General features: G+C 46.1%; 11 protein-coding genes across 11 annotated transcripts; 7 read left to right on the forward strand and 4 right to left on the reverse strand.

Annotated features, from left to right (window-relative positions):
• Window positions 1–964: 964 nt before the first annotated feature.
• Window positions 965–1,921, forward strand: PENARI_c005G09094 (putative lipase/esterase; the record flags this gene model as incomplete). The annotated part of the gene is made up of 1 exon (XM_022629934.1): window positions 965–1,921. The coding sequence occupies one exon, from the start codon at window positions 965–967 to the stop codon at window positions 1,919–1,921; it is 957 nt and encodes a 318-aa protein (XP_022490095.1).
• A 1,419-nt stretch (window positions 1,922–3,340) lies between these two features.
• PENARI_c005G04797 (HpcH/HpaI aldolase family protein) lies at window positions 3,341–4,081 on the reverse strand (the record flags this gene model as incomplete). Its single annotated transcript, XM_022629725.1, has 1 exon — window positions 3,341–4,081. The coding sequence occupies one exon, from the start codon at window positions 4,079–4,081 to the stop codon at window positions 3,341–3,343; it is 741 nt and encodes a 246-aa protein (XP_022490341.1).
• A 706-nt stretch (window positions 4,082–4,787) lies between these two features.
• On the reverse strand, window positions 4,788–5,956 carry PENARI_c005G11722 (uncharacterized protein; the record flags this gene model as incomplete). Its single annotated transcript, XM_022630059.1, has 4 exons — window positions 4,788–4,963; window positions 5,014–5,385; window positions 5,464–5,708; window positions 5,775–5,956. 4 exons carry the CDS (start codon window positions 5,954–5,956, stop codon window positions 4,788–4,790), a joined length of 975 nt encoding a protein of 324 aa, XP_022490197.1.
• A 602-nt stretch (window positions 5,957–6,558) lies between these two features.
• Window positions 6,559–8,505, forward strand: PENARI_c005G02174 (flavin-containing monooxygenase; the record flags this gene model as incomplete). Its single annotated transcript, XM_022629606.1, has 1 exon — window positions 6,559–8,505. The coding sequence occupies one exon, from the start codon at window positions 6,559–6,561 to the stop codon at window positions 8,503–8,505; it is 1,947 nt and encodes a 648-aa protein (XP_022490355.1).
• A 602-nt stretch (window positions 8,506–9,107) lies between these two features.
• Window positions 9,108–10,094, reverse strand: PENARI_c005G06418 (TauD/TfdA dioxygenase family protein; the record flags this gene model as incomplete). Its single annotated transcript, XM_022629800.1, has 1 exon — window positions 9,108–10,094. The coding sequence occupies one exon, from the start codon at window positions 10,092–10,094 to the stop codon at window positions 9,108–9,110; it is 987 nt and encodes a 328-aa protein (XP_022490161.1).
• A 471-nt stretch (window positions 10,095–10,565) lies between these two features.
• On the forward strand, window positions 10,566–12,061 carry PENARI_c005G10448 (uncharacterized protein; the record flags this gene model as incomplete). Its single annotated transcript, XM_022630006.1, has 3 exons — window positions 10,566–10,610; window positions 10,665–11,799; window positions 11,898–12,061. 3 exons carry the CDS (start codon window positions 10,566–10,568, stop codon window positions 12,059–12,061), a joined length of 1,344 nt encoding a protein of 447 aa, XP_022490496.1.
• A 380-nt stretch (window positions 12,062–12,441) lies between these two features.
• PENARI_c005G03268 (SDR family NAD(P)-dependent oxidoreductase) lies at window positions 12,442–13,380 on the forward strand (the record flags this gene model as incomplete). The annotated part of the gene is made up of 1 exon (XM_022629666.1): window positions 12,442–13,380. One exon carries the CDS (start codon window positions 12,442–12,444, stop codon window positions 13,378–13,380), a length of 939 nt encoding a protein of 312 aa, XP_022490397.1.
• A 568-nt stretch (window positions 13,381–13,948) lies between these two features.
• On the forward strand, window positions 13,949–15,212 carry PENARI_c005G09133 (uncharacterized protein; the record flags this gene model as incomplete). The annotated part of the gene is made up of 5 exons (XM_022629937.1): window positions 13,949–14,239; window positions 14,298–14,424; window positions 14,487–14,921; window positions 14,972–15,023; window positions 15,131–15,212. 5 exons carry the CDS (start codon window positions 13,949–13,951, stop codon window positions 15,210–15,212), a joined length of 987 nt encoding a protein of 328 aa, XP_022490316.1.
• Window positions 15,213–18,208: 2,996 nt separating this feature from the next.
• On the reverse strand, window positions 18,209–19,413 carry PENARI_c005G02996 (SDR family NAD(P)-dependent oxidoreductase; the record flags this gene model as incomplete). Its single annotated transcript, XM_022629655.1, has 7 exons — window positions 18,209–18,215; window positions 18,347–18,411; window positions 18,465–18,558; window positions 18,628–18,680; window positions 18,746–18,869; window positions 18,944–19,304; window positions 19,368–19,413. 7 exons carry the CDS (start codon window positions 19,411–19,413, stop codon window positions 18,209–18,211), a joined length of 750 nt encoding a protein of 249 aa, XP_022490414.1.
• Window positions 19,414–20,146: 733 nt separating this feature from the next.
• On the forward strand, window positions 20,147–21,213 carry PENARI_c005G11795 (uncharacterized protein; the record flags this gene model as incomplete). The annotated part of the gene is made up of 3 exons (XM_022630064.1): window positions 20,147–20,301; window positions 20,368–20,974; window positions 21,064–21,213. 3 exons carry the CDS (start codon window positions 20,147–20,149, stop codon window positions 21,211–21,213), a joined length of 912 nt encoding a protein of 303 aa, XP_022490398.1.
• Window positions 21,214–23,603: 2,390 nt separating this feature from the next.
• PENARI_c005G06481 (uncharacterized protein) lies at window positions 23,604–24,950 on the forward strand (the record flags this gene model as incomplete). The annotated part of the gene is made up of 5 exons (XM_022629803.1): window positions 23,604–23,622; window positions 23,676–23,951; window positions 24,005–24,625; window positions 24,689–24,884; window positions 24,938–24,950. 5 exons carry the CDS (start codon window positions 23,604–23,606, stop codon window positions 24,948–24,950), a joined length of 1,125 nt encoding a protein of 374 aa, XP_022490060.1.
• Window positions 24,951–25,305: the final 355 nt, after the last annotated feature.

Consider the following 25,305-nt stretch of genomic DNA (forward strand, 5'->3'; position numbering starts at 1 on the left):
ATATGGATAGAATTGGTAGAGACGAGGAGAGGAAGAAGAGATCTCTCCCCAGAGCTATCTAGGACTACAGATATTGTCACGATCTGTACTGTATCCGGCCAATTAGAGATATCAACGACTCTGTATTTCCATTCCCCCTATTTCTCACTATTTATGGGGCCATTTCTAATTACATGACTTAACCTCCGGATGTGCTGTATACCCGAAGTCATTCGGATCATCCATAGACCCGGTTTCATGCAGTATTCGTAAGATATTTGTGACATATGTTGGGAGCCTGAGGCACCCAGCGCGTGGATTCTTAACGGATTTGTCTCTGTCGGAATATTTACTGTCAGGTACTTCTTAGCCATCCACAACTTCCGGAAACCCACCAGGTCCGTACCGGAATTGGTGAAATATTTTGAGCAGAGAGGATCACCAGCGTTAGCTTAAGTAATTTTCACAACAAAGTGCTCCGGTAAAGACGAAATCAGTATTCCGTCGGTCGCATTTCCGGCAGTTCATCTGCAATGCCATCACGAGTCAGACTACGATGTCCAGGTGTGTAGGAGTGTCTTGGAAGATGAATCTTCAATTTCAAAACACGTAAGGGTATCGGTGGTCATCGCCAGAGATGAGGATGGGCAATCGACGTGGATAAAGAGATTGCAAGTTGGAGATGAAAAACCAAAGCATGAACCATTTTAAGAGGGATTCCAAAGCTTAACCGGTGCATAATTCCGTTTATCCGCATTGTCAAAACGATCGATCGGGCCACTGTTGAGAAGACACTCGCAAGTATACTTAGACCCGATGAGTATCTCTCCTCGAGTGATTTGGCCCCAGCTCTCGGTCAGCATTCTATCCCTGTCCTTTCGGAGCTACCTCCTGGTAATATATGGTATCTCCAGGGCTGTTGTGTCATTGTCTTACTAATTGCTTTTCTGTTTAAGATTAGAATTGCAGCATCCAACTCGCGACGATGGCGTCAGAACACCTACCCTCGCTTGATTTTGATCCGGAACTCTCAGCGATACTGCCATTGCTTCCCCTTCCTAAGGGACTCACAGTTGAGATGCTCCCAGCTTTACGTCAAGCCACGTCTCAGGCGACGCACGCAGAATCTACCATTGCAGGCAGACCAATTCGCCACCGTGAGATAGATATTGACGGACCGAACGGAAAAATTACTCTTTCTATACTAGAGAAAATTGACTCTACAATTCAAAAGAACCGTCCGGGTTTTTATTACATTCATGGTGGTGGGAGAATCTTGGGTAATCGTTTCAGCGGTTTGGAGACAGTGCTTGAATGGGTGGAGAAATTGGATGCAGTGTGCATATCCGTCGAATATCGATTGGCACCGGAATTTCAAGGGACGTCGGCGGTTGAAGAGTGCTATAAAGGGCTGGAGTGGATTGGAGAGAAGTTTGATCAGTTGGGAATTGATCCGGCCAAATTGATGATTGCTGGCCAATCCTCAGGAGGTGGACTTGCAGCGGGCATAGCGCTCCTGACACGGGATAGAAAAGGCCCCTTGTTGAGTGCCCAGTTGCTTATGTGCCCGCAGCTGGATGATCAGAATAATACCGTTTCGAGCCGCCAGTTCTTGCATCGGGGCATCTGGAACGGTAAGGACAATGCTCTAGGTTGGCAGTGCGTCCTTGGTGGTTCAAATGAGGTCAGCCCTTATCTTTCCCCTTCACGGGCAACAGATCTCACTGGACTCCCTCCGGCATACATTGACGTGGGCTCCGCGGAGGTTTTCCGCGATGAGGATGTCAAATACGCAACACGGCTATGGGAGTCGGGGGTGCAGACAGAGTTGCATGTCTGGTCGGGAGGCTACCATGTCTTTGACATGATGGCACCAAGCTCCGAATTGGCTCGGAAAGCGATCGCAGCCCGGACTGCATGGGTTGTTAAATTATTATCGTGAGATGCTCTGAGCTGTCTTCATCATTTCTTGCTTGGGTGCGTCGTCAAAAACAAGCTTCCATCAAGATGAAGATAATGACTTCTGGGGCCAGTTGTCATCAGTAGTCTGTTGTTAAATACGCTAGGTATTAAATATAGTGAAAAAAATCCACAAACTATAGGATTCAATTCAACTCAATTTTGTTCCTTTCTCTGGTGTGTATATACGGCAGTTTTTAGCCGCCATGAGGCCACATCGTATTTTGATGCCCAGGTGGATCTTCATTTCCCTGCTTGCATTGGCAGATTGTCGCGCTCTCTCTTGTTGCTGCATATATAGCACCATGGTGATCTTTATCTAGAAATAGCCTGTTGACGAGAAATGCACTTTTTGCGAGAAATGCCCTACTTATATAAAATGGCTTTTTTGAATGAAACAGTCTTTCTATAAGTAATAGCCTCTAAAATGGGCTGTATAATAGCCTGGGAAGTAAAAACGAAATATAAGTTACAAGAATCGCGTTTTGGATATTGTAGTGGTGGAACCCGTGAGAGTGGCGTGTTAGTGGCCTGAGGTATCGCAAATGCCTTGGGAAGCTTGCATGCAGTCTTTTCTTAGGGATAGCATCACCCTACCATCCTCAATATGACTACAGTTTTTCCTCTAGGTTGTTCTTTTATGATATACCTTCAATTCCAGTGCAGTAGGCACCTACAGGGACTGCTCTCTATGTCTGTACTGGACATGGGAGTGGTCGGTTGTGCTGTCTCCATTGATATCGATCCGTCTGCTATGTCAGACTGCCATCGTGCTATCCCCATTTCAATATATATATCTATACCTCACTTTCTACAATACTCTTTCTTCCTCTTATTTTGTCTAAAAACCTAAAAAATCCCGTTCTTCTTAGGTTATTACGTGTATTTATATAGGATGAAATTATATACTTTATTTGAATCAAAATATACGCGTTTACAGAGTGAAAATAAAAAGCAAAATGGTAAAGGTAATATTACTAAGTAAACTACCAAGGGATTAATGAAGTAGTAGCTTATAGTTTTTACTAGCCAGGGGTTCGAATCTGGCGAGTGGTGTTTGTTTTTGTCACCTTAATGGCCTTAACAATAGCTACAATACTAGCTACGGTTGCTGGTCATTTTAATAGAAATCATAGCCTTAATGCTGCTCAATTGGCTATAAGTTGCCCAAATGTTGCCTAGTTGTAAGCAAATTACCAATATTACAGCTACATATTACATAAATTAAGCATCCCATAACTTAGTTAGTTATTTTTGGCTGTTTACATTGTTTGTAATCCAATTTAGGATCCCCGACCCAGACCCAACCGGGTTGGACCCGGGTTAGGTCCGGGTTTTACTAGGTCGTGCGGAAGACTTGGAGTAGGTACAGACTTTGACACCCTATGTAATTCCGATTTTATCAAAGCTTTGTGAGACTGATAGCCCTCTTGGCGGCCTCAAGATGTGCTTTATATCCTTGCATCAGGGCATTATAGTCAAAAGAGACGAGCAAAAACTGCATTCCTTCCTCAGTCCGCTTCTTCGCCGTAAGCTCAGTGGACCCCATACTCCCCACTGGCTTGCCGAGTTTCTTCCCGACGGAACATAGTTCGGCTAAGGCGTTAACAAACTCTGCCTCTTCGCCATCGCTTCCTCCCGGAAGTCCTTGGGATAAACGAAGATCGTATGGGCCAATGAAAGCACCCGTCACCCCTTCAATGGCCATGATGGCTTCGGCATTTTGAACAGCCAGGCAGGTTTCAAGGATCGGCAAGATTGCGATCTGGCCAGCTTTCGCCTTTGCATAATACTGTGCAAAGGTTTGTGTGGCAGGATCAGCAAATGGGGCTTGATAGGGACCGAAGCTGCGGGTGCCATGGGGTGGATAGCGAGCTCTTTGGACGATGGCTTCCATCTCCTCCGGTGTCTGAACCATTGGAATGATAATTCCAGCCGCGCCGCTGTCAAGAGCCCATTTGATATACTCAGTCGAGTGGGAAGGGATTCGAATGAGTGGCAAACAGTTGCCCGCAGAAGCTGCACTCACAGTGTGAACGAGGTCTACCACTTGAGCCATTGTCAGAGGAGAATGCTCTGCATCAATCATCACCCACTGGAAGCCGGATCTGGCGGTGATTTTGGCAACTGTGGTATCGGCCATAGATAAGATAGCCCCTAACAAGGGGCTATCGGATCTTTGAATGGCATTCTGGAAAGAGACCACAGCTGATGGTATGGTCCCTGTATTGAGGGAATCGCCGTCCGTGTACATGGGTGAACAGGGCCGTTAGCAACTTTCGAAGATCAAAGCGATGCGAGTGTTGTGTGACAGACTATGCTGAGGAAGACGAGGATTGCTAATTATACGGATAGTATCGGCAAGTTAGTTTCCTAATATATGTTTCTGACTTCTCCAGAGTCGGATATCGGAAATAAGAAAGAGTCGGAATTAGCTTGGTCAGAAGCCCTATCTGCAAGAACCTAAATGTAGATATGGAAAAGAACTGATACGTAAATGTCATCCCCAAAAAAATGGTACTACAACCACAATGAGGTGGCAAATTGTTCGTAGTAATTGAAAACTGGAAGTGAACAAATGTAGCTTTCGTGGATTGTTATAGGACCAAGGGAGACGGGAAAGCCCCTTCCATCGCCTATTTGCACTGCCCCTAGAGGGTCTAATCAATAAACTGTTATATCTCAACTATGGAATCACTTTCAGGCCTGCCAAACATGTCAAGCGTTAATTTAATCCGTTTTCCAGGCAGAAAACTTTTGTAATTGTCCGATCCTCGTCCACCAGAGCCAAATAGAACCAGGCTTTTGGCAAGCACTCTCAGGGCGTTTCCCTATCAAAGCTTTACTCGTCAAAATATAGCGGCGGCATTTGGTGGTGACGCAACACCTCCTGGAATCCTCAGAGGGACGCTAGTCAAGAGAAATGTATATCGATTCAATCGTGCACAGGTAGTCGCCAGAGCTTCCAGATCCCAAAGCTCACCGATGGGCATTCCGAACATAGGGATGAGACTCTGATGCAGGGCTTGCCTTTTAATCAGCCTGGGAAAGTTTTGAGCGGCTTCTCATACTAACAGGGTTGTTCAGATGGATAAGGAACGGTTTCCCATGCGATTGCATCTCCAGCCACAGCCGCAAAATGCTCGTTCCAGATCCATGCTAGAATTTCTGTATTGGCGGCGACTCCGATACACTTTTTGGCTGGATCTTGAAAATAGGCCTCACGCTGATGTGGGTTCTCGTGATACCACTTTATAAGCCCGCTGCGTATACACAAGATATCGCCTTGTTTGAAGCTAACGCCTTGCTCCATCGCTGCTTGTTTGAGATCGTGCAGTTGAATTTCGTGTCGCTCCACGGGGGAAGCCGCAATTCCGTGACGCTCAGAATAGGCAACATAGTCCAGGAGCACGCCGCGGCCGACAATACCACCACGCTGATGCCATTCTAGACAAAGAGAAACGAGTTATCATACTGCTGATATTCACCTCTACTTCGGTTACTGAAAAATTGATCCTGTCTTACTGTCTATCCCCAGGGTATCTTTTGGTTCAGAGCCCGCAATCTCGTCCTTCTGGATTCCATTATACAACTTCTCGCTCGCATGGTGAACGACATGTCGCAGGCCGTCCCATTGTGAGCCGGACTGGGTGTTAATTGATATAGTATCATCATAGCTTTTCGAAGGTGAAAAGGTCGAATTGTCGATGATGGTATGCTGGAAAGGGCGACGGTTGAACACAGGAATTGATGGGACATTCAATGGGAGGCTATTTTGCGTGAAAACTTAGGTTTGCTCTAGTCTCCAGTTGATTGTTTTCGATTGGAATACTCACTTTAGTGATATACTGATACCGTCTCGCACTTCATTCACGGCACTCAAGACTACTTCAGCTGTGAGAAGATTTAACGTACCGAACTCATCCTTCTGATCGCCTTGGTTCCATAAGCCCCAAGTGCAGCCTTTTGGTAAGTCTGGAACCTCCGGTAGCTCATCAAATGTAGGAAGAGATGCCATCTGGGTACAAAATAGGCGTCTTGAAAAGGTATTACTCCCTAAGGGCGAATATTACCTGAAAGCCAATCTCTTTCAGTTTCTTTCTTCTTAATGAGTCCCAACTTTCAAATCCAGGGCTTTTCAGCCTTTTTTTTTTTAGTTAACTGTCCGGCCTCGGAATCATGTCTGTATGACATTTCCGACTTCCGCTGCAACGGATAAGACGGCACCGCAGTCGACCGGAGATTATCAGCAGAATCAATGCGAGGATAAAATATTGAACTAAGCCGAATCGAAACTGACTCACTTCCCTCTTAGAGATATCATATTCTATGATTGTTCAGTCTCTCACTCGACCGCAAGCTAGATCGTGGGGAGATTCCGAATTCCCTACTCCGCCTTCCGGGGATAATTTCCATGTTAGACCAAGCGCGAGTGGCGATGAAACCATTTAAAGTGAAGGATTACATATCAAGAGAACTGTCATGTAGATAGGTTGTCGTCCCTCTTGAGTTCTCTGCTCATTAAGGGTTATTTCATTCCTGGCTCTTTCTTCATCCCAAAACAATACCTCACTTTATTTTCTTCATGTTTCAAAGACGACCCATTTGAGTAGAAAGAAAATGGCCAATCCAGGTGACTTTGGGGCTGCATATCCAGCCAAACAAACCAATGGCTACCACCGAGACGTTGATTTCATCCGTCAAGCGGTCGATAAAGCCGGCACCAACGCGCTTCGAATGGCTTTATACCAGGTCACGGCCGATCCTGAGCTTGCTTTGATGCAAATCACCAAGAAGAAAGTTCGCGGCGGGGTCCTGTTTGATTACACCATCTCAGAGGAAGATGAGGAAACAGTACGACGCAAAGCCGTGGAATATCTCATCGGGGCCCCCAAGCGCGTTCCTCCACCACCATCGATAGACGAGGCGCATAGGCTGATGAACCTCTTTGCTGGCTCTTGTATCAAAAGCAACGACATTCAACCTGGCTACGAAGAGCTTGCTTTCAATGAATTTCCCCGCGGGGTCTCTTGGTCATCTCCTGATGCTCCGCCGCAAGATCGAACCAAGTTTCAAGTCCTAGTGATTGGTGCTGGATTGAGCGGCATTGCTACAGCGATTCAGCTAAAGAAGCTGGGAATTCCCTACACCGTCCTCGACCGTCAAAGCGGGGTCGGTGGCACCTGGCTCTGGAACGACTATCCTGACGCCCGGGTCGACACACTTAGCTATCTATTCCAATACAAGTTTGAGAAAAGATATCAATGGAAGGATTATTTTGCCGCTCGCCCCGAGACCCAGCAATATCTCGAATACGTTGCACAGAAGCATGAAATTCTTGAGGACTTCCAGTTTGACCGCGAAGTAGTCCAGGCTCGCTGGAACGAATCTTCAGCTACCTGGGGTGTGACTGCCATTCATCCGAAGACAGGGGAGACATCCAATTATGTTACCAATTTCATCATCAGCGCTGCCGGCCTCTTCAGCACAGTCAACAAACCTGATTTCCCTGGTATTGATGACTTTAAAGGGCGAATCTTTCATACCACTTGCTGGGACCATACCTTTCCCCTGGATGGGCTGCGTGCCGCCGTGATAGGTACTGGCTCAACTGGCACGCAGCTTACACCAGCTGTGGTTCGTGCTTGTAGCCACGTGTCGGTATTTCAGCGAACGCCTAACTGGATCGCCTCCTACGAAGGATATGATGAGTCGGTTCCGGAAGTCGTTCATTGGCTCTGCGACCACATGCCGTTTTACTGGAACTGGTACTGTTTTGCAGCCTATTTCCGCAGCTTAGACCTGGCAGGTCTGCAGGTCCGCGATGCCGAGTTTGAGGCTTCAGGAGGCCGCGTAAATGAGCGGAACGAGGGTGTACGTGAGACATTGACGAGTTTCATTAAAGAGAAGATGGCGGCTAAGCCAGACTTGATCTCAAAGCTTGTCCCCGAACATGCGCCGCTAGTTCGCCGACTGGTGGTTGATAACGGCTTCTATAACTGCTTGTTGCAAGACCATGTTGATTTGGTCACTGATTCCATCGACCGTATAACTCCCCGCGGTATCCTCACCAAAGATGGCGTGGAGCGAGAATTTGAGGTTATAGTTCTCGGATGCGGATTTAAAACCTCGAAATATTTCTTCCCCACCGAGTATATTGGCCGTGACGGCATTCGACTGGAGGAAACCTGGGCCAAGGATGGAGCCCGGTCATACTTGGGCATGGCCATCCCGGGCTTTCCCAACTTTTTTTCCCTCTACGGCCCAAACCACCAGCCACGTGGAGGAAGCTTATATTCGTGGGCAGAGATTTGGGCGCGGTATGCAGTCTCGAGCGTCGTCAAGCTGATCGAGCAGGGATCCAATGCAATGGACGTTAGGGCGGACATCAATGAGGCATATCAGCTCCGATTGGATGAGGAGAATAGCAAACTGATCTGGGAGTCTGAGGGAGCTGGCTATTATGTTAATGAACACGGCCGTCAAGGAGTCAACATGCCTTGGACAACATCTGTATATCACGAGATGGTGTTGGAGCCGAACATGAACGATTACGTCATCTCTTGATGTGACGCTGGCCCCCAGTATTGGAAACGAACAGTATGTTTGCGATATTTTTCGTCATCGTTCGCTCGGTATGCGTGCTAGAGAGTGCTATATAAAGTTGACTGATCTTCCCTTCCATCATTTCTCGTCCCAGCTCTTGTATCTCGACTAGTTCAATTAAACGCTGATACTTGCGGCATACTTGCATATTGTGTCATGGCAATCTGATAAAGAAGCAAAAATGAGAAAACAGTCATGTATTGGCTAGCCTGAGAGAGCGAGAGCTAAGGCCCTGCACAACCAAGCAGGTCTCAGGCCACAGGCAGCAAAAGAAATCTGTATTCAGCAAAGAATAGAACCCGAGTATTTTATGATAAAAATCAGAAACTCGTTGCTCAGGATTGGATATCCAGCGAATTTTCACTCGCATACTGGATTTAATTTACCTTGTGTGAACGATACTTGTAGCACTCCCACCGACTCAGTAATTCTACTACGGAATATTAGACATAATTTCCGACTGTTTATCAGTCGGCCTTAAACCGAGAGGTAAGAAATCATACAATAGGCAACATTATTAGACCGCCGGACTAAGACTATGTATTGACACTGAAAACATGATCTCAACTAGAATTACGCTGGTTCTTCGCCTCTTCTTGATTATTTAATCCGTATGCCTCCGTACTCGAGTCCATGACACAAGTTCGGCGCATGTCACGACGATATTTTCCCTCGTATCCTCCCGGGGTTGCCCTGTGCAGAACCGCAGTATTATCCCAGATAACTGCTTCGCCATTATTCTGCCATTGGTGGCGCAGAACATATTTCGGCTGAGTTGCATGTTCCATCAGCTCTTTAAGTAACTTCTTGCCTTCCTCAATTGCCAGACCTTCAATGTGATGCGCATATGAGGTAACGTAGAGCATTGGGCGACCAGTAGGCTCGTGGATAGGGACAAGTTTGTGTCTGGCTAATGGCTCATCAAACACACTGCGGCCCTTGAATAGTTCCGAGTCTGGGTTGGCTATCTGACGGTTGTGAAGGAAAGAATGCACTGCAACTAGATCCTTGATCTGAAGCTTTTTTTCCTCTGGTAGATCCTCATAGGCTTGGCGAGTATCTGCAAACTCGGTCTCGCCGCCGGTACCTTTGGGTGGGAGTTCAATAGCACGAAGCATCGAGACATACGTTCGTCGCGGATTGAAGGAACCATCAGCATGCCACAGAGAATTGCCTCTGATAGCTGTAATGCGTTTCTCATTTCCAGGCATCACGATCTCATCGTTCTCATCGAGGTTACTAATGTCGAAAATCTCCGCGAAAGGTAGCGATCGCATATGAGGGCTGCGGAACCGGCTCTTTTCAACCTCTCCGAAGAGTCGAGAAAAATTGACATGGGATTCATCGTCTGGAAGATTGGCATTCGGAATCGCAACCACCCCGTACTGATGAAGTAGGCCGCGAATCCAGTTGAATTCTTGTTCAGACAGCGGTTTCGAGATGTCTAAATCTGGGATTCGGCAGCCAAATTTTGGGTGTACGGGCACAACTTCGTATGGAAAGTCGATACCCTTAGAGGACTCAATGGCTGTGGTCGTGGCTGTAGACATAATACGTGTCTTGTTCCTTTCGAATATCATTGTTTGTACTCGGCTATTGAGTGACGAGATTGTATTGGAATTTAACAAATGTGCAGCGATGAAATTTATTCTCTTTACCCTCTCTCAGCATCCTTAGTGGTGCTAGTTGTCAACAAATCAAGTTGAGGCGCGTCGGAATTTAAAAAGGCACGCCCAAGTCCAATTCCGGATCGGAGAAGCGGAATATCTCAGCGCAATGTCAGATGAGACTGACTATTACGAAATGCCATACAACAGTTCACTTCTTTTTGCTCACTACGTACCAGGGATTAAGGATATTCTCATCTGGCCTCTGTAGACGAGTGACTACCAATTCGGTCTATTAGCAGATTGAGATATACTATGCAGCTCACTCTAGCCGAGGTAGAACACCATAACGATGAAGCCTCATGTTGGGTCATTGTTCATGGTAAAGTGTATGATGTGACACAGTTTCTCAACATGCATCCCGGCGGTGCCTCATCAATTCTGCAATATGCAGGCAAGGTTAGATATCTCACTACATTGATCCCGGGAAGAGTTTAAGATGACACTAACCAGGCTCGCCAGGACGCAACAGAAGAATATGATGCCATTCACACCCCCGGAACAATTGAATCGTCCCTATCACTGGATAAATGTCTTGGAGAACTAGAAAATCAGACAGACCGACCTCCAACCAAACGACAGGAGGAGTGTCCAACTCCAGATGGCAATCAACCAACGGGAACTCCGATACAGCTCATTGCCTGTCTGGATGATTTTGAACTAGCAGCAAAGAAAATATTGAATCAAAGATCATGGATATACTACTCATCTAGTGCCGGATCTATGGAGTCTCACGCTCGCAATCTTGCAGACTGGTCTAAGGTCACATTCCGCCCACGCGTCCTGCGCAATGTTGAGCATGTCAACATGGGGCGTACTATCCTTGGACATCCCAGCAATGCTCCTTTCTTCATCGCTCCTTGTGCACTGGGTCGTCTGGGTCATCCGGATGGTGAGCATAACCTCGTCCGAGGCGCTGCCAAATACAATATCCCGTACACTGTTAGCAATGCCTCTTCAGTTAGCGCTACTGATCTTGCAAAGTCTCTCCGCAAAGAGTCAGGCGGGGGATCACTCTTCTTTCAACTGTACGTCAAGAGAGACCCAGCGGAGACCCGAAAGAGCATTGAGCAAGCCAAGTCGCTTGGATATGGAGCTCTATTAGTGACAGTGGATACCCCGGTTGTGGGTAAACGCGATGCTAGTGATCGATTTGCTAGCCAGCAGGCGCTCCAGGCAAATTCCTCGGAGCTTCCAGTCGCTGGACCCCTGGCTTCTCATGGATCGGGCGTCCCTCGTGGACCCTACTCCTCCACTCTCACTTGGGCGGATCTACAATGGATTGCCCAAGAATGGGGCAATGCTGGGCCACTCTGTCTGAAAGGAATTACAACTGTCGAGGATGCCCGCTTGGCTCTCGACATGGGATATACATCTCTGTATTTGTCTAACCATGGAGGCAGACAACTGGATGGCGCGCCTTCAGCCCTCGAAACTTTGCTAGAAATCAGACAATATGATCCGGAGATTCTCCAACTATGCGAAATCCTCGTTGATGGAGGTATCAGAAAAGGAGGCGACGTACTCAAAGCTCTGGCTTTAGGGGCAAACGCGGTCGGTCTGGGAAGGCCATTTATGTTCGCTCTCAGTACGCATGGAACGGAGGGGGTGTACCGGGCAATTGAGAGTATACTGTCTCAAGTTTCTATTCTACCAAAATTGCTCAGGCTAACTATTATAACCCAGTTTTACTTGACGAGATTCAAACCGATATGCGATTGCTGGGTATCACTGATTTAGCACAATTGGGACCGTCGACTATAAACACGAGAGAACTACAAGGGATCATAACACAACAATTGGGCAATGACATGATTGGTCACAAGCGTTTCGAGAGGGCAAAAATATGAAGGTAGAAGTTAGAATCCAACTACGTATCTAGAATCCAAAACTGGCGATGAAACTCAGACTGTAGGCCAAATCCCTAAACTATTTGATTACTGGTGAAGATTTAAAAATCAATATTCAATGGAACATCATTAATTGCGGATATACGAGTCTCTCGTGATGCTATAGTCAACAATCAAGGGACTGAGGGATCCTCGAACCACAAGTGGGATAGTTCAAGTGAATTCCGGTTCCGAAAATTCCACTCATAGATGCTTCTCCAGCGTCTTCATTCAAAACCATAAAGCCAAACGACAGGTTCAGTTGAAGAAAACATTAGAATCACAAGTACATCTATGTCAGCTTTCAAACCTCAATATTTCTTGCCAAATCAGCTACTGAAATGGCTAGTCAAGCTCCATTGAGTTCTGCCATGGAAGATGTATCTTGCATTATTCCTCCTCCTGACATCTCTCTCGAGTCAATTGGCTCGGCACCTAGCCGCGGGCGATTGCTAGGCAAACGCCTACTCGTTGTTGGCGGTGGTCAGTCCGAGAACAGCTTCGATATCAACCCACCAGTAGGCAACGGGCGAGCCATTTGCATTCTCGCCGCAAGGGAGGGTGCCAGTGTAGTTGTTGCCGATCGTTCTGATTTCGCTGCCCAGGCGACGGTTGATATCATCTTGAAAGAAGGTAAAGGTCATGCCCAGAAGTTGATCGGGGATGCATCTACCCCGGAAGGTTGTGCCCAAATCATTCACGATGTATTGGCCAGCGATGGGGATGTCCTGGATGGCTTGGTGATCGTTGTCGGAGTGGTGGGAGATGGGGAAAGTGTGAAACCGACAGCCATTGCAAGGTCAAGGTATTGGGACCGAGTGATGAACCTCAATCTGCGCGCACATTACTTGCTCATGCATGAAGCCGCCCCCCATATTCAAAAGCGACCCGGTGGTGGCTCTGTAGTCTCGATCAGCTCGATCTCACAGTTCTTAGCTGCATCAAACGAGCCGGCTTACACTGCTTCCAAAGCCGGATTGTCCATGTTGGTGAAAAACTCTGCCTGGCAATTTGCTCCCAGAGTGCGCTTCAACACCGTTGTCCCAGGTCTCATTGACACCCCCATGGGCCGCAAGGCTGGGATGAACATCCAAGGCCGCAATGCTAGTGCAGTACCACTCTCACGACAAGGATCTGGATGGGACATTGCTTATGCAGTTATTTGGCTGTTGAGTGGCGAGAGCTCCTATGTGACTGCACAAGATATTGTTGTTGATGGTGGCCGAGTGGGCCTTCACCGGGGGGCTAAAGTGCCTAATGGGAACACGACAGTCTCCTAAGATTGATTTATTTCTTTTTCTTTGCTATCTCAACTAATCTGTGTCCTTCCTCTTGTGGAAGACGTGGATGCTGAGAACTCATCACAATAGAAAATTCAATCCTATGTTGTCCATACCTAGCTCAGAACGATTCATGCTGGTTTCCCAACCATTTCTTATCCCGGAAATTGTCAGACTCGACCTTAATTGGTGGTGGCTAACTACTTACCTAGTCCATTCCCATTGTTGGGTACATAGCTCGTAGTAACTCCAGCAAGTCATATTTCTCTTAACAACGCGCGTAATATCGCTATCGCAAGCTCGAGGTGTGTGATGGAGCCATTCCGATAAATTCCAGCGCAGGGTTCTTGTACAAATTCCATCTAATTGATTACCTATGAGTGTCTCCTCATTCCGAGAAATCGGTTTTCCGACGCTACATTTGATTTTATCTTTCTCCTTTCCTCAATCTCCAATCAATAAGCTACTATTTATATGCGCCTTGTTGTTTGATGCCGAATTGACTTCACAAGAAACGAGGAAGATAAAGAGAAACAACCACCGGTTTTGCGAAAGATTCACATTCACAATGTTCAACTCTCGGCCCCGGTTCGAGGATTTGCCCTTGCGGGAAGGAGATCCCCCTTGGTCTGCCTGGGGACTTTATGGACCAGATGACGAGTTAGGAACCTTGAACTTACTGAGTGCGCAAACTGTGCTGAAGGCCTCCGAAGAAATTCGCACAGGACGTCGTTTTGGCTTAGACCTTCCAATTGATTATTTAACAGCCCCAAGTCACGGGCGCACAGCGCTTTCACATACTGTTATCTGGAAAGCACCACGTGCGGTACACGATGATGAGATCGCTTTCAATACTCAGGTACGCTCCTTTGCTGTCGAGAGGAGATCGTTCCTTTAACGGGTAAAATTATGCTCAGATCTCGACTCAATGGGACGGGCTGCGCCATATCGGGTATGCTCGTGAGGGTTTATGGTATAACGGGGTGCGCCAACCCCATATATCAGGCGAGGACGGAGAGAGAACAACTACACTGGGAATTCATGGTATGTCTTGCTCTTGTGTCGACTCTCGTCTTAAATCCTGCTTCGTGTTCACGAAATGTCAGCGTGGGCAAAGCAGGGTATCGTTGGTCGGGGCGTTTTGGTCGACTACTATCACTGGCGGATGAAACAACATAAACCGTTTGACACACAAGTAGCCCATGAAATCACCCTGGATGAAATCATCGCTTGTGCCAAAGACCAAAATCTCGAGTTTCAACCCGGGGACATCCTTTTTATTCGATCGGGCTGGCGGGTGGGATATGAGCGGCGGACCGTCGAGGAAAAGCTGCAATGGTCGACTGACTCTCCAACTTGGATAGGAGTTGAGGCTTCGCTTCGGATGGTGAAATGGTTGTGGAATACTGGCTTCAGTGCGTGTGCCGGCGATGCTCCCGCCTGGGAGTGTTTACTCAACGGTCAACCGCCGGTACCTGACGAGGCCATGAAAGGATACATTAGCCACGAGATCATGATTGCAGGATGGGGAATGCCCATTGGTAAGTGACATAATAACATTCAATCCACTGTCCTTACTAACCGCCTATAGGTGAGTATTTCGATCTTGAGGAACTGAGCGCCGAGTGTCATCGTCAATCTCGGTATTCCTTCTTCTTTTCTAGCTCACCATTGTGTATACGCGGAGGGGTAGCAAGTCCGCCCAATGCAGTAGCCATATTTTAATGGCAGAAATGAAGACTGATGATAGGTCCTTGGCCTCTCACAGTGGTCCGACTGCGTCAAAGCTGGCAGTTAATGTCTGGCAGCAAATAGATCTGTCTCCCCAGTAAATCAACTTGAAGGTGACCCCGCCAGTTGAAGAAATTATCCACGAAAGGGAGAAATAAATGGGTATGTATGTATTGGTTTTATTGGACAAAGAGAGACGGAGAAGGGAAGAAGAGTAGAGCTCTGCCTCCCCCTGGACTATCTACGCCTTCGGGGGGCGGTATGTGGCTTAAAGCACCGGCTCGACATAAAGCCTTTGGAGATTTGTTGGGGTCACGTGACACGTACACCCATCAGTAACTTAAGTTACCCGAAGATATTATATAAGCAAATTAAACCGCTAACGTATTTCACATGCGAGTGGATCACACAACCGAGTGGATCAGCGACGCGAAAAACGCGTCATTAATTAGACCTTCCTTCTTTCACCACCCACCATGCCACCAATTCGTACTCAATCCTCTCGAAATTTAGTAGAGTAGGAGGGGAGCCTCCGATCTTATTAGCTATCTAGGCTATTAAGAAGCAAGAACTTAGCTCTATACGCGAAGTATCACGTTATTTTGAAGTACCCTTCTCTTTACGGAACTAGCTTAATAGCCTCACAAATCGCTCCAAAACTCGCCCAAATTGCTAGAAATTGATAGAAATTGAGGAGGAATCTCTTTAAAAATAGATTCTCTCTATAGATTCTCGCGGAGTACCCCCTCAGCCCTCTTCTATACGAGAAATAGTAGATTTATTGCTCGCGGCACGTGGATCTACCCCGGTTATTTCGGTCGGTAAGAATTAGGTTACAAACTTCGTAAAAAGGTATCTAAACCTTTCCTCTAGATTCTCAAAAGGATATAATTACGAGCGTGTAGAGTGCGAAGACCCTAAAATTATCTATGAATGGTTTTCTCTCGTCTAAAAAACGATCCTTTCTTATTGTCAGGACCTCGACCTGACAGGTGCCTGAGGGTGCCTGAAAGTATACTGCGAGCCTTTGGGCTGCGCAGTGTGCAGATAGATAGGCGCATGCATGGACCATGATGGTCGTGCATTTCGCCTAGTCTCTTAGCTAAGCGCACTGTATTTATTGCACTCGCTGGCCTTCGCATGAAGGACCAGCAATTAGTCTCTTATTGCACCTGCATATACACTTCGACGATAGTCTCTACTTCCCGTACTCATACTGCTACACTAGGACCTCGCAGGGTCCTAACACTTATAGTATCGATCCCGATAATATCTATAACTTTAACGAGACTAGATTCGCAATAGGCTTAATCGTAACCACGAAGGTTATTACGAGGAGGGAATACTATAGTTAGCGATCGCTTTTATAGCTCGGAAATCGCGCGTAGGTAACTATAATTAAGTGTATAAATACTTTAGGGTAGGCGCTTCCTCTATACGTGATTTTTAAGGGTAAAATCTTTATCGAATCTTAGTTCGATAGCCTTCCGAATAATTAGAGACTCGAGGTTAGTCTAAATAGGTAGACGTCCGATAAAATTAGCGTTTAGTAGCTTAAAAAGCTCTTTATTCCGTCTACTTCTTCGCGTATAAAGGGGAAGTATAGACTTTTAATACTCGACGGCTATAGAAGTTATTTAACCCTAAAATTTGACGAAATTTACGAAAAGTAACAATATTATTCTAATTTATATACCTCCGTATTCGTCTTACCTTTTATAGCCTCTCGATATTAGCTATTTTGTGGTATTAAAATATACTTACGCTTAGCTTATCGAATCAAAAACGCGTGCTAGAATTAACTATATTAATAAGCTAGACTTCCTTAAAGCCTACCTATCCGCGCGAATTAAGGTATTTAAATTAGAGACTATTAATAATAGCTTCGCCGCCGCTAGTTTAATACCTTATAGTCCCAATTAAGTGATCTTAAAGCTTAATATTCGCCTTCGAACCCTAACACCCCCCTTAAGCTAGGGGAGTGAGTAAGATCTAAAAACGCCTTCAAACTACGTATAATTATAAAAGTAAGCTTCCTTAATTAAAGCTTTGCTATAATAGTGCTTATAAAGCCTACCGAGCCCGCTTAACTCCGCGATAAATTAGATTTTAAAGGCCTACTAAATTACGATATAATCGGTAGCTTTACTTAAGAAAGAAGTAAGCGAATTACGCGCTATAAATAAGATAGAGAAGCGAAAAAGGACTCGGTCTAAAAGATAAATAGCTTCCGAAGAAGGCCTCTTAGTTTTAGAGGCCTCTACATTAGCAATATAGCCGGAGCAAGTAATTATAGCACTAATACCCCGTGAGGTAGAATCAGCTCTAGCACCTTCACAGCCACGTACGAGGGCCTTACCAAAGTGCAGTATATATAGAATTCAGGGTCATAAATTAACTACATGTCCTAATAGAAATCGTTTTCAGCTTATTGAATTTAATGGCGTTTTGGTTGAGATAAATGCATTTAAAATTGGGAGGTAGGGATAGCTGATCCACTCGGTTATGTGATCCACTCGCATGTGAAATACGTTAGTTAGACCATGTATATCTAGCTCCTTTCTCTCTCCCGTTCCGTTCCTCTTCTCTCTTCGTCTGTCTCACTGTGAATAGCTTCATACATACAGTTTCTTCATATATTCATTCATTCCTGTATTCCGCTATTCCATGAAGATATCATGTGTTTGGAGATTCTCTTCAATCTACCCACCCACCCAATAAGACTTTATTAATACTATGGTACGGGAGGTGGCTCTGGAATGGAGATATAAGAGTCTCCGGCGAAGAGATGGAAGTTGCTCACAAATGGGATAAAGGGTGACATTACAAAGAAGTTGCAAAGCAGAATGATCTGTTAGATTTTCCGAAGATTGCTTAAATGTGATGAAGGGAGGATGCTATATTCCGAGGTTTGTTTCCCGGCGCCTCTTCAAGTCCGCCAGTTGGCTTCAGAGTCTAAAAATAGTATTGTGTTAAATAGGAATTCCTATCATCTTGACCTTATATTCCCTTTACTTCATAACTCTTCAGTATATCTATAGTGTATAATCTCAGTTTCAATGTTCGTAGGCTCCAAATTGAAGTATCAGCGTGCAAACTATCGACTCAACACAATAAATGAGGGTACATATTGTTAGGTACTATCAGTTTCTACAATGCGAGTTTGAGTAGGCGAAACTCGGACATAGCTATCTGGCTATCATAAAAAATCATATTACATGCGACTCGACCATACCGGTTGCTCAGCGATTCCGCAAGCCCCCATGGGCAGAAAGTGTCGTTCCAGTCACGAAACTGCTTCTACCCGAGGTCAGGAAAGAGACGCAATGGGCCATTTCCGACGGTTGTCCTACACGACCCAGTGCGATGTCCTTGGTGCGTTCTTCGATTCGTTTCGCCCCTGCTTCGCCTTGCGGCAAATCACCCAGGATTGGAGTTTCAATGGTCCTTTGTGGCGTGTTAAGATACAATCATGACTGGTCAGGGGAGGAGAGGGCCATGTTTCACAGAACTTACCCTGGACATAGTGCATTTACTCGAATCCCCCGAGCTGCAAATTTGACACCATCCTATATTGAGCACGATCAGCATCGCATTTCCTCACTCAGTCAGGTAATTACTAGGTTAAAGATACCGATCGCGACAGACCAACAACTCCATGCTTAGCCGCGACGTACGCGGGAAGATCACCGTTACCCATCATGCCGGCTTCTGATGATATGTTGCAAATGGCACCGCGAGAAGGAAATGGTGAATCCCTGGAACAGAATTGTCAGTCTCAGTAAATAAAAGTTCTGATCTTGTGAAGAGGGCTCCATGCCTTGCAGCCAACGGCTCCTGGTGCAACATCTGGTTAATCTGAGCCTTTGTGCAGAGAAAGATCCCTCGCAAGTTGACTTGGTATACGAGGTCAAAATCCTCTATGGGTAACACAGTCGTATCCCCAAAGCGGATGATGCCTGCCACATTAGCACAGTAGTCAATCCGACCGAAGGTCTTTACTGCCTCCTGGACCATTGTCTCAACGGAAGCTTGATCGCGGACATCCACCGCAATTCTCTTGATCTCAACCCCCTGATACTGTTGCTTGATCAGCATTTCAACCTCCATGAGGTCATCAAAGTTGATGTCTGCAATGACTATCCGTTGACAGTCGTCTGCCGCGTACTGAAGTGCAGTTGCCTTTCCGATACCTATATTTGTCAAATGATCGCCTTTTAGATATTTAATCGGGAAAATGCTGCATTTTTCCTTACCGGATGCGGCGCCAGTCACCAAAGCCACGCCTGGAAAGTTCATCATATTGATAGACACGTTACCAGTTGCTCGACTGTTATGCGGGGTGGTGTGTAAATGAATTTCTTTTCTTGATACGATAATATCACAGGCTTGGCATTCGAAAAGATAAGTGAGATTCTTTTCAGTCTCAAGTATATTTCTTGAAAATAAGGTCAAATCAAATTATGGAAACAGCAATAAGAAATCTAGAGGCTGAGGTGCAGGTGTTCCGGTGTATGCACATTCCGACGCCGAATGCTCACACCGACTGCACATATATATTAGTGGTTTTGAGAGATCAGCCGCACTATCTGCACCTTTACGGATAGTCACATATCGTTCGAGAATAAACAGAAATTATATCCATTTTGAGTTTAAATCATTGGAACAATTACACATCATGGAACAGAGGGTATTTATTGGGATGATACCACTCCACTGCCAATAGACCGGAACAATCCAGTTCGGGCACAAAATAACGCCAAATCTGTTAGTCGAGAAAAGTGTTCTGATGCTTAGAAAGGTGGTTGCATAACGGCTGCATAAACCGGAATCCGGGAATATATGGAGGCTATTCCGAAAATCACACTTCAAGTACTGCAGGCCCCACATCCGAGCTCACATTTGAAGAGTAGTCAGGACGCACCTCCTGCCGCGACCGGGATTCGTGGAGATCACGACGGAGAGGAAACAAATTGAACACGCGACGGGATAGGCCCTACTGGCTTTCCAGCCAACAATCTAACGGACTTTCACAATGGACTCTTTGTATCGCAAACCTAGGCGTGGAACGGTGGCATGCACCGTCTGCCGGGCCCGCAAAGTGCGATGTGACGTTTCCAGGGGAGGTGCTCCATGTACCAACTGTGCCCTTGATGCAAGGGACTGCTACGTCATATCGAAGCCTTTAGTGTGAGTGATCGCCCCCTTTCACCGGCCCTTGATGCAAAATTGAGGGCGACTTTTAACAGGCAGCAGCCACAGCCAAAATAACAAGCGAATTTTGAAGACATTCAAACCGCGATCGTCAGTGCCAGAGAAGGAAACAGTTTGTCCGCCACGCAGCCCTATCACATCGGGTGAAAATAGCGACTATTCTCTCAGCATAAACAGCCCAGAGACCAATATTGACCCGACCCCTCCAACTCTTCAGCAGCTGCTTCTGGATAGGCCATCGGAGAGTCTAGATAGTGAGTCCGAGCAGTCGGACACACTTGACACTTTCTTTTCAACATATGGATTTATTCGCACGGACTTCATGTTGAGACTGCCCCAAGAAGATATTCGATATCTTGAAACTCAAAAATGTCTTCGGCTTCCCGGCAAGCCAATTTTTGATGAGTTCATGCGCAACTACTTTTTCCACGTCCATCCACTTTTGCCACTGCTCAATGAATCAAAAATCTGGGAGATGTGTAAAGCACAGCAGCCTTCCACGCCCCATGCACCGGTCAGCAGCCTATCGCTATTTACACTACAGGCAATTTTATTTGCAACTTGTAGCTTTGTCACTCCCAAGAGTCTTCGCATGGTTGGCTTCAAGAGTGTCCAGCATGCCCATGAGAGGCTTTACCGACACTGCCAAGTAAGCGCTACCTGTATCACAGCTTAACTACACTGCATAGCATCTCGCTAACATCAATAAGTTACTCTATGCGCTTCAGACAGATATAGACCCGATTTCAACGAGTCAAGGTTGTCTTCTTCTGTCTATCGGATCCTTCAATAACACAGGAATATGTCCGCAGACACTCTGGCTTAGCACAGCAGTTCAGCATGCGCGCTGGGCCGGAGCTCATGACTATACTAACCAGAAGTATCTAGAACTTGGAAAAAGCCAAGATCTCAAGCGACTGTGGTGGTCATGTATAATTCGGGATCGAATATTGGCCCTAGGCATGAGGCGTCCAATACAAATTACCAAGCAAAGCTTCAACTTTTGCACGGAAAGGCTCACGGTAGATGATATGATGGACGAGATTGAAGGATCCAAGGTCCATCGAAAAGAAATAAAGCTGGTTCTGATACAGATACTAATTTCGGTATGTGAGCTCTGTTGCTTGCTCACAGACCCATTGGATATGCTTTTCCCTGCTGCAGGGACATCGCTAAATACATTTGGCAAGTGCTCTTGGGGACCAAAGCAAGTTCAGATGTTTGTTCGAAGTCTAAAAAGATGGCATAGGGCGCTGGAGATGCGTTATGCTAGTTACGACGCCGATCACACGTCCAATACCTCCCTAGTCCTTTCCCGATTCCTGATTGAGTCATACTATAGGTAATACAACTATGACCTATCGCCGAACACGACCAGTGATTAACAGAGGCTGCAGATCATCTCTAATTGCTCTTTCCCATTATGAAATTGCCTGTCTTACCGCCTTGTACGACATGAGGCCCTTTGAGGGTTCTAGTATTGAATCTTGTGAAGGCGAGCTTCGGGCAGTTATGGAGCAGACATATGAGGGAATAATGCAGTTGAGGAGCCTCAGCTTGTTGAAAAGTCTGTCGACTATAGCGTAAGCACAGAACACGCTCATATCAAACTGATAGCAGCTAAATCTGGTGCCCAAATTGCAGTATCCCATTCTTGATTGTGCCTCTAACGCTTCTACTTTTGGACACAAAGCTGGAGAGTGCACGTGGTCATTCCTCGTCAGACACGTCTGTGCAGTTTGAAAATATCCTGGCAATCATAGCAGACTGCTGGTCCTTATCTTATCCCAAAACCAGATCCATTTTGCAAATGACCCAACAGGTCACCACAGAAGCATTTGACGCCATATCCTTTACAACAATCCAAGACTGGGCAGACGTTTTGATTTACCACCCAGGTGTATATTCCAGAATGATGTCAAGTGTTGATTCTTTTCTGGCAAAAGGAGAGTCATCGAAAGTCATCAGTCAACCTCCAAGTGTGTCTAGTCTCAATGCTGCGGTGTCTCCTGGGCCATCCTCTACGGAGAGCGACATGCTGGGCCAACAACCCTATACAATGAGTCTCCCGAGCTTAATCGACTCGCCTTCCCAATTTGTGGATACCAATGCCATTGAACTGTTCCCGAAAGGAGAGACAGCAGAACTTTCGCAAAAGAATATCTATTCCGAATTCGGGATACGAAGCGAATATTTCATATCAAGTAACAGTCCTGAAGCTGAATCTGATGACTTTGAAGAGCTCCTACGGACTTTGCTGGGCTCTCTAATTCACGGAACTTCCATTTGATTCAGGGCGTCGATATGGCACTGATGACCAGGATACATACCTCGATTCTCGCGAGCGTTTTTATTCTGTAGCTATTAGACAAATCAAACACAGAGATGTATGGATACGTATCGACGAAAGAGAGAGAGAAAAAAATACGTAGCATTGTTTCTATCAAGAGAGACCAAGAGGGAAGAAGACGAGAACGAAGAAGAAAGGCTCGTCTTCCCCCGTAACTATCTACGCTACCATAGGCGGTCTGCCAACTAGGGTATGTACGGCCTCGACAATATGGTTTTTGATCTGTTCTCAATTCAGAATTCTGGTACAGGTCATATATTGTACAAACCAGAAATACTGACAACCTGGCCTCTGAATTGTGTTCTTTGGTGACAGGCGAAGGGAATTATCTTCATTTCCAGCATACAGCGCTTGGTTCGGAAAAGCGGAGACTTCCGGTTTCCGTACGTGCGTCCCTGGAAACCGGGCCATTTCGCAAGGTCACCCATGCTTGGCTATTCATATTTGAAAGGGTATCATATGATGGATAAGAGGAAAAGATATCTCAAATTCAATTGCAAGAAGTTTAGTAAAATCTGACCGAATGGATTCCAAGCTATTCACGATATCGGATTGCCCGACTGGGCTCTTCCTTAATAACGAGGTAATTTGAGCCTTACTTGATAAGATATGAATCGTTTTGCTGAACAAATTATTACTATAGTGGATTCAAGGGAACGGGGAACCATTATCTTTTAAAAGTTCCTGGAAAGAAGAAGTTCTTGAGCTTCCACCTTTGCATACGGCAACTACGGAAGATGTTGACATTGCTGTCTTAAATGCCCAAGCAGCATTCAAAGGAGAATGGAGTAAATACACCGGGGAAAAGCGAGGAATCTTGCTGCACAAATTGGCCGATTTGGTCTTGGAGCATACAGACCAACTGGCATATTTTGAAAGCCTTTGCAGTGGAATCCCAGTATCATTCATCAAACGAGGAATACCAAGCATGGCCTCAGTCTTCCGCTGTAAGTCATTGACCGAAATGAATTGCCCATTTACCTTGTTGACCGGTCTTCAGATTATGCGGGATGGGCCGATAAATACAAAGGGGATTTTTTCCCGCCCACAGACGGATTTTACAAAATTGTTGAGCATGAGCCAATCGGTGTTTGCGCTGGTATCACTGCTTGGAATGCATCTCTGCAGTTCCTGGCGTGGAAGTCTGCTCCTGCTCTGGCGACCGGCAACACAATCATCCTGAAGCCCTCAGAGAAGTCGCCGCTAGGTACGCTCGTGGTTGGTTATCTGATCAGCAAGGCTGGTTTCCCGCCAGGGGTGGTGCAAATCGTCGTGGGTTCGTACCCAATATTCCGGCTATCTTTTGGTCATTTGCTAACTGTGCATCAGGTGGAGGTCCCACTGGTCACTTGCTATCCAGCCATATGAATATTCAAAAGGTTTCCTTCACCGGATCCACTGTGACTGGTCGCAAGATCCAAGATGCAGCAACTAAAAGCAATCTTAAACGTGTTACCTTGGAACTCGGCGGGAAAAGCCCGGGCATCGTTTTTGATGATGCCGACATGGAGAAGACCCTGTTTTGGTGTACGTTTGGGATTACTGGAAATACCGGCCAAGTTTGTGCGGCAACCTCTCGTCTGTTTGTTCATGAGTCCATCGCCGAGGAGTTTGTAAGCGCCTTGAAAACTCGGTTCAAAGCAATTGCAGCGGGTATGGGAGGTGATCCATTAGATTCTGATACAACATATGGCCCGATCATTGATGAAATGCAATACCAGCGTGTTTGCGAGTTTGTTGAAGAGGCTAAAGCCGATCTTAGTCCTGAGGTTGGAGGCGACAGCTACGCAGGAAGTGGATATTTTGTCGCACCAACGATATTCCTCAATCCCCCAGATAATGCGAAGATATATCGTGAGGAGGTCTTCGGCCCGGTTCTGTGTGTTAAGACATTCAAAACAGAGGATGAAGCTCTGACTCTTGCCAACGATACGGACTATGGCTTGGCAGGTACGGTTTTTTACCCTCTTAAACTATTGTCCGAACTCTTTCATTTGACTAACCCATATGTAGGATCTGTCTACACCCAGGATCTCAAGAGAGCTTTGCGTGTCAGTCGCGCAATTCGTGGAGGCACAGTCGGTGTTAATTGCGCCTCGGTCGTCGGTCCCCAGGTGCCTATGGGTGGGTTCAAGTTGAGTGGCGTTGGAAGGGAGATGGGCGAATATGCTCTCAGGCATTATACAGAGCCAAAATCTATCTGGATCAGGTATGTCTAAGCCCCGCAGTATCAGGAATCATAACCTCTAACAGCAGTACTAGCGCCGCCTGGTGAGATTCGTAGCGAAGGCTTACCACCACACTCTCTTCGATAGTAGTTGATTAAGACTAATATTGCCAAATTGCCATAGTCAAAATAAGAAATCGTTGTTCTTCCATCTTTTCGTCCTGATCCCGTGTGTTATTTTCATGCTGCTTCTGTAACTAGACCCAGCCAAAACTAATTCAACACTCTGATCAAGGCCACCGGAACAAGATATGTTTTGTGCTATAGTTTACGGAATCAAGCTTGAAACAACTGGCCGACTGAGAAGACTTACTGAAGTCGATTATTCGTTTGTTCTGATTGCGTGATATATTGCTATGGGTATGAATCATAGGCTAAATATATAAAGAGTTCATAGTTTTCC

The sequence above is a fragment of the Penicillium arizonense genome (genome assembly GCF_001773325.1).
Source record: "Penicillium arizonense strain CBS 141311 chromosome Unknown PENARI_contig005, whole genome shotgun sequence".
Classification (NCBI taxonomy): domain Eukaryota; kingdom Fungi; phylum Ascomycota; class Eurotiomycetes; order Eurotiales; family Aspergillaceae; genus Penicillium; species Penicillium arizonense.